The sequence below is a fragment of the Neoarius graeffei genome, chromosome 7 (assembly GCF_027579695.1).
Source record: "Neoarius graeffei isolate fNeoGra1 chromosome 7, fNeoGra1.pri, whole genome shotgun sequence".
Classification (NCBI taxonomy): domain Eukaryota; kingdom Metazoa; phylum Chordata; class Actinopteri; order Siluriformes; family Ariidae; genus Neoarius; species Neoarius graeffei.
The window spans coordinates 28,750,327-28,765,949 of NC_083575.1; the positions used below are offsets into that span (position 1 = coordinate 28,750,327).

The 15,623-nt window shown below is 44.8% G+C and overlaps 1 protein-coding gene across 1 annotated transcript in view; it reads left to right on the forward strand.

Annotated features, from left to right (window-relative positions):
* The window catches only part of LOC132889215 (glycine N-acyltransferase-like protein Keg1), a 31,373-nt gene extending 16,922 nt beyond the window's left edge, over positions 1–14,451 (forward strand). The window contains 5 exon segments of the mRNA XM_060925480.1: positions 608–718; positions 808–916; positions 11,715–11,838; positions 12,186–12,514; positions 12,517–14,451. Of these exon segments, the coding sequence (XP_060781463.1) occupies positions 608–718; positions 808–916; positions 11,715–11,838; positions 12,186–12,514; positions 12,517–12,569 (726 nt within the window). The 3' untranslated portion in view covers positions 12,570–14,451.
* The last annotated feature ends 1,172 nt before the right edge of the window (positions 14,452–15,623 follow it).

A 15,623-nucleotide genomic window follows, 5' to 3' on the forward strand; every position in this document is an offset into this window, starting at 1 on the left:
TGGTACTGGTCCAGGTCAGCAGGGATGGAGGCTTTGATGTAGTTCATCACCAGTCTTTTGAAGCATTTCATGATTATCAGTGTTAGTGCAACAGGCTGATAATCGTTCAAGCATGTGACTGCTGAGCGCTTTGGGACGGGGATGATGGTTGCAGCTTTAAAGCAGGAAGGGACTATGGCCTCCTTCAGTGACTTGTTGAATATGTCAGTGAACACAGCCGCCAGTTCATGTGCACATGTTTTTAAAGGTGCATTACTGCCCCTGACTGGGCTGGAGTGTGGAACAAGCAATATTGGGGGGAACTATATTCTTTTAGCTATTTATTTATTTTAAATACTTGATGATTTTTTGGGGGTTTTGTTTTTGAGTAGAGTTTTTATTTTGTCCTAGGTTGGTTCAGCAACATGCTCCGCCATTTTTGTTTTTCTCTACTTACGGTATACGAGTTGATATCCTAGTAGTAGAGTAGCCAATCAGAGCGCGCGATTGCTCATATCCAGTGAATGTGGACAGAATAAGTTCAAATATCTATTAAATACATGTATAGATCTTTCACCTATATTTGATCATGAAGAAACCATAATGAGGAATGGTTTCTGTCTCCTAGGTATATGGATATGTTTTTATGATTAATCGAGTAAAAGCTCACCCCAAAGATGTGCTGGTGGACCAGTGGCCAGATTTTAATGTTGTACTTGTCAGACCACAACGACACGAGGTATTGTATGTGAACTTTAGTATGAAGTATGAACAGAAAAGCTAGCTTGAATTAAAATTTTCATCTTGTCCTGTTTTTCTGACTTGCAGAAAGCGGATGCTTTCAAAGATGCATGCATTTTTACCAAGGATGAAGGATTTCTCAGGAGCATGCTCAACAGGATGGACATTTTTGACTGGAAGCAGTTCATCTGTCTAAGTATGAATTTGACTTTTTGTTATTGCATTGTAAAGGTTTACTAACATTTTGAGCAGCCAAAATACTAGTTATGTTTGTAACTGTGAGTCTCTGAACCTGAGACAATCACCAGGGGCAGTGTATAACACCTGAGTACTAGCCTGTGGACACACGTGCTGAGATCTTCCTTTCTCATCAATATGACATTTCCACCTACAAAACTGCTGCTCATGTCATGGTAGTCTGTACCTCAGAAGTAGCCAAAAATATACTTACATGAAAGAAGTTGCCTTGAAGCACCTTTACTGCACAAAACCAAAGCAAGTGCTGATTGATACCCAGATACACACTGAGGTCTACGTTTTCTTCCATTAGTTTTTAAGTGGTGTCCCTCTTTGGGAGGACTGCCCCAAAACAAAACGGCAGCTTCTATTAAAATCATTGTAAAAGGACTTTCTTTGTTTAAAACACAGACTTCTGATTGGCTGCCCAACATCGGGCTTCTCATTGGCTAAAACATACTTTCCACTATTTTTCAAAAGAAAATAGACCTACTCTTGTTTCTTACCATATGGCATTTTCAAGGTTTTACTACTTAATGATGAATCTGTGTTTGTTACGTGAAATGCCCTTATGATGATAAGGATCAGTGGTGAGGACTACAAGATGGTCTCACACCCATACTTGTGCAAGATCCTCTAAACATTTAAACTAAAAAAAAAAAAACCCTACCTTGGCTCAGCTTAATGGAACTTGGTGTTAAAATAGCTCTTAAGTATAACAATCATAAATTCATGCCAAATAATACAACAATTTCACCATGATCTCAGAAAGATAATTGTGGCCAATAATTCAGGTGTGTGTGTGTGAGAGGCCCATAAATTATTGAAATGAAAGTAATCTTTCTAAACTAGCTAATGGTATCCGGTTATTTAGCACAAGTCTTTTAACACAAGTTCTAAAGTCTCTTAGCACAACTGTAAGTTCTATTATGGTCACAATAATTGAAAAAAAAAATACTCCTCTTGATATAGGAAGGGGTTTTTGATGACCGGAAGCCGGAATTTCTGCTGCTGTGCATGTTAAGGATCAGTTGTTGATCCCTGAAACGTGGACTGAAAATCCAATTGTTTGGTGTCTTTGGATATTTCCCATTAAGCCATAACAAACCTTGAATTGTGGGCACTTTCATAGATAACTTCAATCACTTCTGATCATATCACAAATTCAATTGACTGTCAATAATTACGCGTTTGCCGAATTAATTAACCAGGGGATTATGTCTCACCCTGCATGACAACATGTTTTGCCGACTAAGAGCGGAATCTATTCCTAAAAACTTACTCAAATTATGAAAAGTCCATCACGTATCAAAGATGGCGGAGTGGGGAAATACAATCGCTCGTTTTTTATCGGAATCTTGACAACTTTCATCAATAAATCCATCAAGCATCTTTAAGCATGATCAGTAAGTATTCATAATAGAGTAAGTGTTCTTGGATCTTGTGCTAAAGAACGTAGAGTTGTACTGAGACTTTAGAACTTGTGTTAAAAGACTTTGGATTTGTGCTAAAAGACTTTTGTGCTAAATAACCGTAAACCCAAGCTAACAATGGCTCAAAGTAAAGACTTCACAGCCTGACCTGACAAAAGGTATTTATTTCATAGTCTGGCCCGCAGAGCCTTGTAATCCAGATAAAAAGATAACCGTGGCCACAGAGACGGGAATCCTAACACCTTCTGATGCTCCAGAGACAGAAAGCCTAAGGGAATCCTAACGCATTCTAATGATCGAAACAGCAAGCTAGAGGCAAAAAATAATCTCACTCGATATTTTTTGGTTTTTTTGCACCAGTCTGTCAACTCAAGACACTGTTTTGTGTAAGAACCCCAGGGTAGCAGGAGTTTCTGAAATACTCAAATCAGATCGTTTGGCACCAACAAGCATGCCATGGTAAAAGTCATGAGATCAGTGAGAGATGTGACAATTAACTGAGGCTCTTCAGCTGTAGCTGCTTGATTTTATGCATTGTGATTCTAACACATGACTGGATAATTGCATGAATGAGCAGTAGGGATCGACCGATATGTTTTTTTTTCAGGGCCGATACCGATAATTATGGAATTGGGATGCCGATAACCGATATGTGCAACCGATGTCAAATGTCAAATGTCGAAAGTGAGACATTTTGAAATTTCATGCCAAATATTGGCTCATTTGAAATTTCAGGACAGCAACACATCTCAAAGTTGGGACAGGGGCAATAAGAGGCTGGAAAAGTTAAAGGTACAAAAAAGGAACAGCTGGAGGACCAAATTGCAACTCATTAGGTCAATTGGCAATAGGTCATTAACATGACTGGGTATAAAAAGAGCATCTTGGAGTGGCAGCGGCTCTCAGAAGTAAAGATGGGAAGAGGATCACCAAATCCCCCTAATTCTGCGCCGACAAATAGTGGAGCAATATCAGAAAGGAGTTTGACAATGTAAAATTGCAAAGAGTTTGAACATCTACAGTGCATAATATCATCAAAAGATTCAGAGAATCTGGAAGAATCTCTGTGCGTAAGGGTCAAGGCCGGAAAACCATACTGGGTGCCCGTGATCTTCGGGCCCTTAGACGGCACTGCATCACATACAGGCATGCTTCTGTATTGGAAATCTCAAAATGGGCTCAGGAATATTTCCAGAGAACATTATCTGTGAACACAATTCACCGTGCCATCCGCTATTGCCAGCTAAAACTCTATAGTTCAAAGAAGAAGCCGTATCTAAACATGATCCAGAAGCGCAGACGTCTTCTCTGGGCCAAGGCTCATTTAAAATGGACTGTGGCAAAGTGGAAAACCGTTCTGTGGTCAGACGAATCAAAATTTGAAGTTCTTTATGGAAATCAGGGACGCCGTGTCATTCGGACTAAAGAGGAGAAGGACGACCCGAGTTGTTATCAGCGCTCAGTTCAGAAGCCTGTATCTCTGATGGTATGGGGTTGCATTAGTGCGTGTGGCATGGGCAGCTTACACATCTGGAAAGACACCATCAATGCTGAAAGGTATATCCAGGTTCTAGAGCAACATATGCTCCCATCCAGACGACGTCTCTTTCAGGGAAGACCTTGCATTTTCCAACATGACAATGCCAAACCACATACTGCATCAATTACAGCATCACAGCTGCGTAGAAGAAGGGTCCGGGTACTGAACTGGCCAACCTGCAGTCCAGATCTTTCACCCATAGAAAACATTTGGCGCATCATAAAATGGAAGATATGACAAAAAAGACCTAAGACAGTTGAGCAACTAGAATCCTACATTAGACAAGAATGGGTTAACATTCCTATCCCTAAACTTGAGCAACTTGTCTCCTCAGTCCCCAGACGTTTACAGACTGTTGTAAAGAGAAAAGGGGATGTCTCATAGTGGTAAACATGGTCTTGTCCCAACTTTTTTGAGATGTGTTGTTGTCATGAAATTTAAAATCACCTAATTTTTCTCTTTAAATGATACATTTTCTCAGTTTAAACATTTGATATGTCCTCTATGTTCTATTCTGAATAAAATATGGAATTTTGAAACTTCCACCTCATTGCATTCTGTTTTTATTTACAATTTGTACTTTGTCCCAACTTTTTTTGGAATCGGGGTTGTAATAAAGTGACCAGTGACTATAATATAATATAATGTTGTGGCATGAAACTAATAAACAACAAAAGGCATTCTTTAAATGTAAGAAAGGAAAGTCTGAAGACACAATCAGGCCTTCCTCACAGTCACGACCCGAGGACAACTTAGGGCTGTGGATTGCATTTCAGTGTGGCATGGTTCCTAAACACTGATGAAAGTGAAACACCATGGACTGAACTAAATTAAATTTACTCCAATCCAGATCTGTAATTGTTGTGTGACTCTCTCAAAAGCATCAACATTTCAAAACAAAAAAAATTACATTATGTACACAGGAGTGAGCAGCAAAATAATAATCAATAAATACGTAAAGTGACTATGCATGTGTGGCGCACCCAAGTAGGTGACCACAGGTTTTATGTATTATTTGTTTATTTACTGCATTTGTATTTTTTATCTTATTCGTCTAGAATGGCACTATGCCTAGTAGGACTTTTAATTTCAATTATTGTTACTCTAGAACGGCCTAGTGCCTAGTAGGAACATAAGCGCGTGACACAGGAGGAGCGGTTGCGTCCGGGTTGCTAAGGGGGCGGACCACCGCTCTCCCCTCAGATGCACTTTGGATGAAGAACTGGAAAGCAGCAGCCTGTGTCATCTCATTTTATCCACCTGTTTTACAGGTACTATCTTTATTACTGTGGTACCACTCTTGGGACCCGTAATACATGCGTGCGCATATTGTGTGGAAGAGAAGGGGGTTTGATCAGTCCTTTAACACTTGCACTGAGAGGGGATTGATGGAGGCCACAACTTTGGGGAGAAAAAAAAACTTTTTTAGTCTGCATGTGTGTGATCGAATTGCCCTGTACTGCTTGTGGGTAGTGGGTCAAACAGGCAGTGTCCAGAGTGTGTTCTGTCTCTGTTAGACCTTTTCTTCAGACAGCTAGCATATACACACAGTCCAGGTTTGAGAGGTCGGTCCTGGTGATTTGCTGAGCTGCCCGCACTACACAGTGCAGATTCTTCCCCTTGGTGACTGAGCAGCTGGGGAAATGCACCATGATGCAGTGGGAGAGGATTCTCTCAATCCACATGTTACTCATGAAAAGCAATGCTGCTTGTGTGTTACAATTTCTGTTCAGCTTAAAAACACCTGTGATGTTAGGGAGAGTTGCAGGACTTTTATATTAAAATGCCATTGGAAGGCTATCCTTAAGAAGCAGTTGTGCATTTGTGACCTGGGACACTTGGTTGTGCAGGTCCATGGACATGAACCTGTCCCGTGGCTGCATGGCTCGGATCACCTCTATCATTGTGTACCATGCAAAAAGTGAGGAGGTCTACCTTATCAATTTCACCTCTATCCAAGATGGAACAAACTTTGTAACAAGACTTGCACCATGAAAAATCTGCAGGTTGCAACTGGAAGTCTAGTTTGTTTCTCTTGTGACATCGTCACAACTTTAGGACTCGCTAATCTTTTGGAGTGACCAAAACTTGCACCCTGCTATCTAGAGCTCCTTGGGGCGGCATGCCAAATGTGTGACCCCAGCATGCATGAATCAGAAAAGATTGCACAAACCACATCAGCATATGAGGATGAACCAAGTTGCTCCATATCCTGGCCAAGTTGTACCATCACAAGGAGTGAGGTTTCAGACAGCTACTTTATAGTTTGGAGGGACTGTTCACCCAAACACATCTGGGCATAAAAGAGCATTATCAGTGACACAACACAAATATTGATGGAAGCATATGCAAAAACAGCATGCTTGGTTTTTTTTTTAATCATATCACAGAGGCAAAAAAGAGTGAGAGGGGGTTTTGTCCAACGTTAAAGGACAGCAGTGGGTTTCCCAAAAGCCTCTTAACACTAAGAGCATCTTAACGAGGAGAGAGAATGTTCATTGTGCTGCTCGCTCAACCATTTAACAATCTTTGTGCTGCTATGCTTTTTGGGAAGCCCACCCCAGAACAGTGGTGATGCATTACTAATGGATACCATATGGTGTTAAATGTAGTGCAGCAGGTATAAAGTAGAAAGGGGAATTGATTAATGATGGTGTGGCAGCGGGGGCATGGCCAAGCAGCAGTCTGTGAATGAAGGGTGGGATCGGGGAAGGTAAGTGGCTAGGTCATTACACCTGATGTCAATTTGTGTGTGTGTGTGTGTGTGTGTGTGTGTGTGTGTGTGTGTTGCAGGGATGGAGTATAAAGGGAGGGGGAGAGGAGAGAAGAGGCTTGTGTGAGTGAGTGAGGGAGTGCATGAGAAAGAAAGAAAGCTGAAAAGCCGAATAAAAAGTGCGTGTGTAAACACAAACTCTCGCCTGCCGTGCTTCTGTGCTCCACCCACACTGGGGTTTACTACAGTGGTGCCGAAACCCGGGTCGCATAGAAGGGAACCGCCCCATGGAGTCCTCCCCGTTCAAAGAGCTCATCCTTGCCCTCGCTACCGCCCAGCAGAACCAGCATCAAGAGCTGATCACCCTCCAGAAGGAGCAGCAGCAGCGCTTCGAAGCCTTGATGCTGACCCAGCAGGAAGATCGCCAGGCGTTCCGGCACCGGCTCATGTCAGCAGGGCCGCCGGCCGCCGCTGCTGCCACCCTCACGAAGATGGGACCGCAGGACGATCTGGAAGCATTCCTCACTCTCTTTGAGCAAACAGCCGAGGCGTGGGGGTGGCCGCTGGAGCAGCGCGCGGCGCGCCTCCTCCTGCTCCTAACTGGCGAGGTGCAGCACAGCAGCTCCCTGCTGACAGCCGGCTGGTCTTTGCAGACCTGAGGAAAGCCATCCTGCAGCGGCTCGGCCGCTCCCCGGAGCAACACCATCAGCGCTTCCGGACGCTGATACTGGAGGAGGTCGGCTGGCTGTTTGCATTCGGCCAGCAACTCCGGGATGCCTGCTGGTGGTGGCTGAGGGCAGAAGACCACGATGCCGAGGAGATCATCGATCTTGTGGCACTGGAGCAGTTTATCTCTCAACTTCCAGAAGGAACGGCGGAATGGGTCCAGTGTCACCGCCCGGCGTCGCTGGAATGAGCCATCGAGCTGGCGGAGGACCATCTGGAAGCAGCTCTGACGGCAGGCAGACGAGGCGCCTCCCCTCGCTTCTCTTCCCCCTCTTTCTCCTGTCTCTTGTCCCCCTCTCCACCCCGTTCCCCTGCCACGAAGGCGGCGGCTGGCGCCTCCCCAGCCGGCCCGTCGCACCCGTGGTGTCCTCCTATCTCCCTCTTCTGTGTCTGTGTTGTCTCCCCCTCAGGTGAGTGACACCCATAACACCAGTGCAGAGGGAAAGCCTGGGCCGGTGTGCTGGCGCGGCGGGGAATCGGAGCGTCTCCCAAATCAGAGTCCCGCAAGGGAGGTGGGGGCTGTCATCCGGATCCCTGACACGCCGGAAACCACCCCCGATCGGGCCGGAACGTATCGCGTACCGGTGAGTATTCAAGGGGATACATATCACGCTTTGGTGGATTCCGGTTGTAATCAGACCTCAATTCACCAACGCCTGGTGCAAGGTGAGGCACTGGGGGGAGCACAAGCAGTGAAAGTGTTGTGTGTGCATGGGGATGTTCACCATTACCCTCTAGTGTCTGTCCATATTCTATTCTGGGGCCAAACACATAAAATGAAGGCAGCGGTTAATCCTCATCTTACCCACTCATTGATCTTGGGTACTGATTGGCTGGGATTTAAAGAATTAATGGAGTATTTAACCCACAGTGGGTCCTGCCCTAGTAGGTCACGGGAAGATCCTGGTGTGGCATTGGCTGGAGAAGCTGTCACAGAGCTGTCTGCGTCAACACCACATCAGAGTGAGGAGCACTCTGCTTCTCCTCCCTCTCTCGGGGATTCGCTTGGGGATTTCCCGTTAGAGCAGTCGCGAGACAAGACTCTGCGGCATGCGTTTGACCAAGTGAGAGTAATCGATGGTCAAACTCTTCAGCCAAGTGCGGCACCAACCTTCCCCTATTTTGCCATTATTAAAGATAGATTGTACCGAGTGACGCAGGACACTCAAACCAAGGAACGAGTAACCCAGTTGTTAATCCCAAAGAGCCGTAGGGAACTCGTATTCCGTACGGCTCACTTTAATCCCATGGCTGGACACTTGGGGCAAGACAAAACACTAGCCCGAATAATGGCCCGGTTCTATTGGCCTGGGATTCGCGGGGATGTCCGTCGGTGGTGTGCGGCGTGCCGTGAATGCCAATTAGTAAATCCCCGCGGCCACTCCAAAAGCGCCGTTGCACCCTCTTCCTCTAATCGAGACCCTGTTTGAGCAAATTGGGATGGATCTCGTCGGGCCATTAGATCAGTCAGCACGGGGATATCGCTTTATTTTAGTTCTGGTGGACTATGCAACGCGATATCCGGAGGCAGTGCCTCTCCGCAATATGTCAGCACGGGGATATCGCTTTATTTTAGTTCTGGTGGACTATGCAACGCGATATCCGGAGGCAGTGCCTCTCCGCAATATCTCAGCACACAATATTGCGGAAGCAATCTTCCGCGTTATCTCCCAGGTTGGGATTCCGAAAGAAATCCTGACAGGCCAAGGCACCTCGTTTGTCACGCACACTGCGCGAGCTGTATGGGTTACTGGGGATTAAGTCCCTCCGCACCAGTGTATATCACCCACAAATGGATGGATTAGTAGAGCGATTCAACCAGACACTCAAAAACATAATCCGGAAATTCGTTAGTGAAGATGCATGTAATTGGGATAAGTGGCTCGAACCCCTGTTGTTCACAGTACGAGAGGTCCCGCAAGCCTCCACAGGGTTTTCTCCCTTCGAATTATTATATGGGCATAAGCCGCGAGGCATTCTGGATGTGCTGCGGGAAAATTGGGAGGAGGGACCTTCACCGAGTAAAAATGAAATCCAGTACGTTCTTGACCTGCGCGCAAAACTCCACACCCTCACGCAATTAACACAGGAGAATTTACGGCAGGCACAATAACGTCAAAGCCGGCTGTACGACAGGGGCACGCGCCTTAAAGAATTCACGCCAGGAGAAAAAGTACTCGTATTATTGCCCACGTCGAGTTCTAAATTAGTTGCCAAGTGGCAAGGGCCCTTTGAGGTCACACGGCGAGTCGGGGACGTCGACTATGAGGTAAAGCGAACGGATAGGGGCGGGGCACTGCAAGTATACCACCTCAACCTTTTAAAACGCTGGAATGAGGGGGTCCCCGTGGTGTTGGCATTGGTCGTCCCTTGTGGAGACCACCTCTCGCCGACCCAATTCACGGAGGTAGCCAAGTTGCAGAAGGAATTTTCCGACGTGTTCTCGCCCCTTCCGGGTCGTACCCACCTCATAGAACACCACATTGAAACGCCCCCGGGGGTGGTAGCGCGTAGCCGCCCTTACCGCTTGCCCGAACACAAGAAAAAGGTGGTTCGGGATGAACCCAAGGCCATGCTTGAAATGGGCATAATCGAGGAGTCCCACAGTGACTGGAGCAGCCCAGTGGTCCTGGTTCCCAAGACTGATGGGTCGGTCCAGTTCTGTGTGGACTATAGAAAGGTCAACGCAGTGTCTAAATTTGACGCATACCCAATGCCTCGCATTGATGAGTTGTGCTGCTCGCTTTTATTCGACACTGGATCTAACCAAGGGATATTGGCAGATCCCCTTGATTCCTCTATCCCGAGAGAAAACGGCCTTTTCCACACCGTTTGGTTTACACCAATTCGTCACGCTCCCCTTTGGGTTATTTGGGGCCCCCGCTACGTTCCAGCGGGTTATGGATCGGGTCCTCCGCCCTCATGCTGCCTACGCGGCCGCCTATCTAGACGACATAATAATCTACAGTCATGATTGGCTGCGGCACTTGGAACACCTGAGGGCTGTTCTAAAGTCGCTGAGGCGAGCGGGCCTCACAGCTAACCCGAAAAAGTGTGCGATTGGGCGGGTGGAAGTACGGTATCTGGGGTTCCACTTGGGTCATGGGCAGGTGCATCCCCAAATTAACAAGACTGCAGCGATTACAGCCTGCCCGAGGCCCAAGACCAAATAGGAGGTGAGGCGGTTCTTGGGGCTGGCTGGCTATTATCGTAGGTTTATACCTAACTATTCGGACGTCACCAGCCCACTAACCGACCTCACGAAGAAGGGGGCTCCAGATCCGGTCCAGTGGACGGAGCAATGCCAACAGGCCTTCTCGGAGGTAAAAGCTGCACTGTGTGGGGGGGCCACTTTTACACTACCCTGACTTCTCTCTCCCCTTTAAGTTTGCAGACTGATGCATCGGACAGGGGGCTGGGGGCCGTTTTGTCCCAGGAGGTGGAGGGTGAGGAGTGCCCGGTGCTGTACATCAGCTGGAAGCTGTCGATGCGCAAGAGCAAGTACAGCACAATTGAAAAGGAGTGTCTCGCCATCAAGTGGGTGGTCCTCGCCCTCCGATACTACCTGCTGGGGCGCCCTTTCACTCTCTGTTCGGACCACACGCCCCTCCAGTGGCTCCACCGCATGAAGGAGGCCAATGTGCGGATCACCCGTTGGTATCTTGCGCTCCAGCCATTTAAGTTTGAGGTGATCCACAGGTCGGGGGTGCAGATGGTGGTGGTAGACTTCCTTTCCCGTCGGGGGGGGGAGAGTCAGCTTCAGGCCAGATGGCTCCCCGGCCTGAGTCGGGCGGTGGGGGTATGTGGCAGCGGGGGCGTGGCCAAGCAGCAGTCTGTGAAATGGAGGACGGGGGTCGGGGAAGGTAAGTGGCTAGGTCATTACACCTGGTGTGTGTGTGTGTGTGTGTTTTGCAGGGATGGAGTATAAAGGGAGGGGGAGAGGAGAGAAGAGGCTCTCCCCGACCACAACACTTGTGTGAGTGCGTGAGAAAGAAAGAAAGAAAGAAAGAAAGAAAGAAAGAAAGCCGAATAAAGTGTGTGTGTGTGTGTGTGTGTGTGTGTGTAAACACAAACTCTCGCCTGCCGTGCTTCTGTGCTCCACCCACACCGGCGTTTACTACAGATGGTATTCATCTGCATCATGTGTTGCGACATGAACTTGTTGAAGATCTCAGCATGTATGCATATGTTCATGTGGTATGCATTGCCCCCTGGTAATTAGGAGTGGTGAATTAGAGCAAACTAATATTTTTGTTCTTCCAAAACACACATCCTTATTCGAATTTAGACTGTGCTTCTCCAGCCAATCTAATAAACACTGCAAACAAACAAAAACTCTGTTTAGGCTTTGACCTGTGCCATAAGGAGATGATGATAAGTATAGCTTTGAACAGAGGGATGCTGGATATAAAAACTTGTGTGTGCCACCTGATGACACTCCAAGATCCATCTAACCTTACAGCTGAAAGGTAACATATCTACCATTTAAGCTTCTCGGTGTACAGTTGATCATTAATCTAATCAGTATTTTATCCTGCAAGTCATTAAAATTTTTAATCTGTTCATTCTGGGTTTCAAAATTTCAAGAATCATTCATTTTTTTTTCAGTTATCCTCACAAACTGATTAATAGTTCCTAACTTAAGTTTGGGTCAAAATTATGCATTTTAATTTTTATTAATCTCTTTCAATACATATTATTTATGCTGAAAAATGATACTCTAGAAATAAATTATTGCTAATTCTTTCAGATTAAAAGACAATAAAATGAATAATACAACTTTTTGGTAGGTATTGAATCAAACTCTGTTTGATAGGTTACCCTTCCAAGTGTCATCACTCAACGAGTCACACATTGCTCTGGTTAACAGCAAGTGGAAGTTTGGCATGGGTGAATTCAGTGAAGGGTTCATCAGGGACATGATCATGAATTTCCCTTCGTGTTGTGTGCTGGACTCTGAGGGTCAGCCGGTGTCATGGATATTGACCTATTCTTCCTGTGCAGTTGGACTGCTGTACACGCTGCCGGAGCACAGACGGAAAGGCTACGCCAAAGCCCTGGTCACCATATTGGCAAAGAAACTACATTCAGAGGGCTACCCAGTGTACTGCTTCATTGAGGAGGAAAACCAGGTGTCCTACAGGCTCTTTACGAGTTTAGGCTTCACTGCGGATCCCTCTTACAAGGCTCTTTGGCTTGAATGTAGTCAGGCTTAATGATTTTGGGACACAGGACAGTCCTGTCATTATTAAGAGTGCAAGTGATAATTAAAATACCTGTCAAACTTGCAGAAATTTGCTTTATTATATAAATATAATTATTTTTAAATATTATATAATGAAACAGCATGCATAGCACAAAAAGCTAAAGTTTTAGGGTTTTTTGAGTTCTGAGATTTTGACTTTCTGTCTCCGCCTATCCTCTGACCTTTTGACTTTGGATTGATAATTTACAAAACATTACATCACAAAGGGTTTGACTTGCATAGGCCCAGGCTTGTAGTACTCGAATCCAGGACTCAGACTCGAGTCTGACTCGTGCCCTAATTTTAAAGATTCGTGACTCGACTTGGACTTGAACACTGATGACTCGGACTCCTGCATTAACTGCATTAGGACTCGTAAAGTGGAGACGAAGACTTTTTCTTGTAATATGCCATAATAATTTGGCATAGGATATTTATCTCTACATTAATTTTTGTACTAACTTCGTGCAAGAGTGTCACAGCTGTGCGCTTTGGCGCATGCATCAGAGAGACTCTCGGGCGCGCTCCGAACAGCACGCGCGCCAAGCGGACTCTCGCACGCACGCTGTAGATGACTCGCACCTGCACAGGATTAAGGCGCAATCAGCATGCCTATATAAAAACTGCGAAAGCACACTTACTTTGTGAAGTATTGAGTTGCGTTACTGACACATTACTGAGCCTTATTTCCTTGTTTGGTTTCCTGATCCCTGATTTCCTGTTTTTTGTCTTTGATTCTGCCAAGTCTACGATAGCCTGTTTGTGCCTCGCTTGACCTATTGCCTGTTTTACAATTTTGCCTGTCGTTCTGGATTGTTTACCTGTTTTCACTTGTATTAATAAACATACCTTCTGCACTTACATCCGTCTCCCAACCATCTCTGACAGAATACTTTGCACTCCCTGACAAAGAGAATGCACATTCACCTGTTCATATGTCATGTTCAGGAACAAACTAATGTTAATGGCGTGGTTGGAGTCTTGTTCTCAGACTCGACTCGGATCAGTAGTGGACTCGACTCAAATTTTTTTAATGACTTAGACTTGACTCAGACTTGAACACTGGGGACTCGAGACTGGACTTGGACTCGAGGTTTAGTGACTCAACTACAACACATACTTGCCAACTTTTCAAAATTCTCATGGGGGAGAAAAGTGCGTGAACGACATTTTCAATTGGACGAGGGTATGATGCGCGGTTGAAACGATAAAAACAGTGAATCCCAATTAATTGCAAACCATTTGAAATTTATACAATTAAAGAGTTTTTGAATTGTTGATATTGTTCTATCAATTACTATAGGTTATGGGATTCATGTATCCGGCGTGAGAGAGCTCAGTGAAAAATCTGAAATAATACTCGTCTTGAATTTTAATATAACAACAATGAAAGGGAAGTCTTAAATCAGATTTTGAGCTGAAGAATCTCATGCCTGAATATTGTATACATGCAGAGACCCACAGAAAATAACACAAGTGATGCTTCAGAAGAATGTTTATCATTTCTTAGTCACAGTGAATGAAAGTATTATTGGATTGCATCAAATGTGTTTTCCTTCTGTAAGCTCATGTAAAAATACAGAGAACTATAATATCATATATAAATTACATTTTAATAAGATTTGACTAAAATAGTAACAACTGTAATGGAAATTTCTAATAAACACTTCAGAACGCTTAGCAGTCGTCTTTTCAGTCATTTATTATAGTAGATCATATAAAAGTGTGGCAGCGGGGGCGTGGTCAAGCGCCAGTCTGTGACAGGAGGGCGGAGTCGGGGAAGGTAAGTGGCAGAATCGCTACACTTGAGTGTAATTAACCTGTGTTTTGTGTGTGTTCTCCCCAGTAAACCGTGCCCTATATAAGGAGAGGGAGAGAGCAGAGGAAGGGGGCTCTCTCCCCATCCAGACGACTGATGTGTGTGCACGCTGAAATAGCTAGAGAGTGTTAAAGTCTGAAAAGACGGAAATAAAAAGGAGTTTTGTGAACCTTAATCTGTCCTGCCGATCTGTGCTCCACCCACACGCGATTCTCGCTACAAAAAGATACATAAAATAGGAAAGGAAAGAGAAGAATAGAAGAAGACACCACTTCTGATGATGCCGAGAGTACTCGCACTCTGAGTTGTGTTTTAGGAATGTTATCTATTATACTCAAAGCATTCGCTCACTGCTTCACGTGATTGGCTCAAGATTTTCTATGAAGCTTTGTTAAAGCGTGCACCTGGCGTGCTCTGATATGTGCAGGCGGATGCAAGTTAGGGAGAGCTCAAGCTCCCTGCTTATCACCACCGAGGTCAGGAAAGGTGGTTACATCATGAGAAGATGCGTAGTTAGGACGAACTCAAGCATCCTGCTCGTTACCACCAAGGCCACAGAAAAGCGATTACAGCATGTGGAAAAACATCTCTTCTCAGTAACTAAGCCACTTTAGTTCAACATACAGAAACACAGAGAATAATAATGTTCGTCCATCAATTTTTCACACAACTCAATTAAATAAATACTGCACTGTCTTAGTACTACTTTAGTGCATCTCTCACTAAAACACTTTCCAACAGAATTTTTAAAAAGCACTCGAAATCCTATCAAAATCCTGTCAGAATGCATCAAAGGAATTTGCTCATTTGCAAACTTTGAAAGTTTTCAAACAAAATTTAAAAATGGCACTATAAATACTACCATACTATCAAAATATACTCCACAAAGAAATTCACTCCAATGCAAAATTTTAGTACTACCAAAATACACTCACTAGTAATCTTTCACTTAAAACCTCAAAACTCTATCAAAATCAATCACTTTCCAGATAATTCACTTGTAAACTTTCACTTAAAACTTTCAAACATAAATTCAAAACAGCACTAAGACACGACCACACTATTCAAATACACTCACCAAACACATTCTCTGTCATGCAAAATTTCACTAAACACTTTAGAAGTTGTACAGTTTGTTTCTGAAATGGTAGGGAAGACTAGTTTAATTTCACACTCAAATGTCCATTATA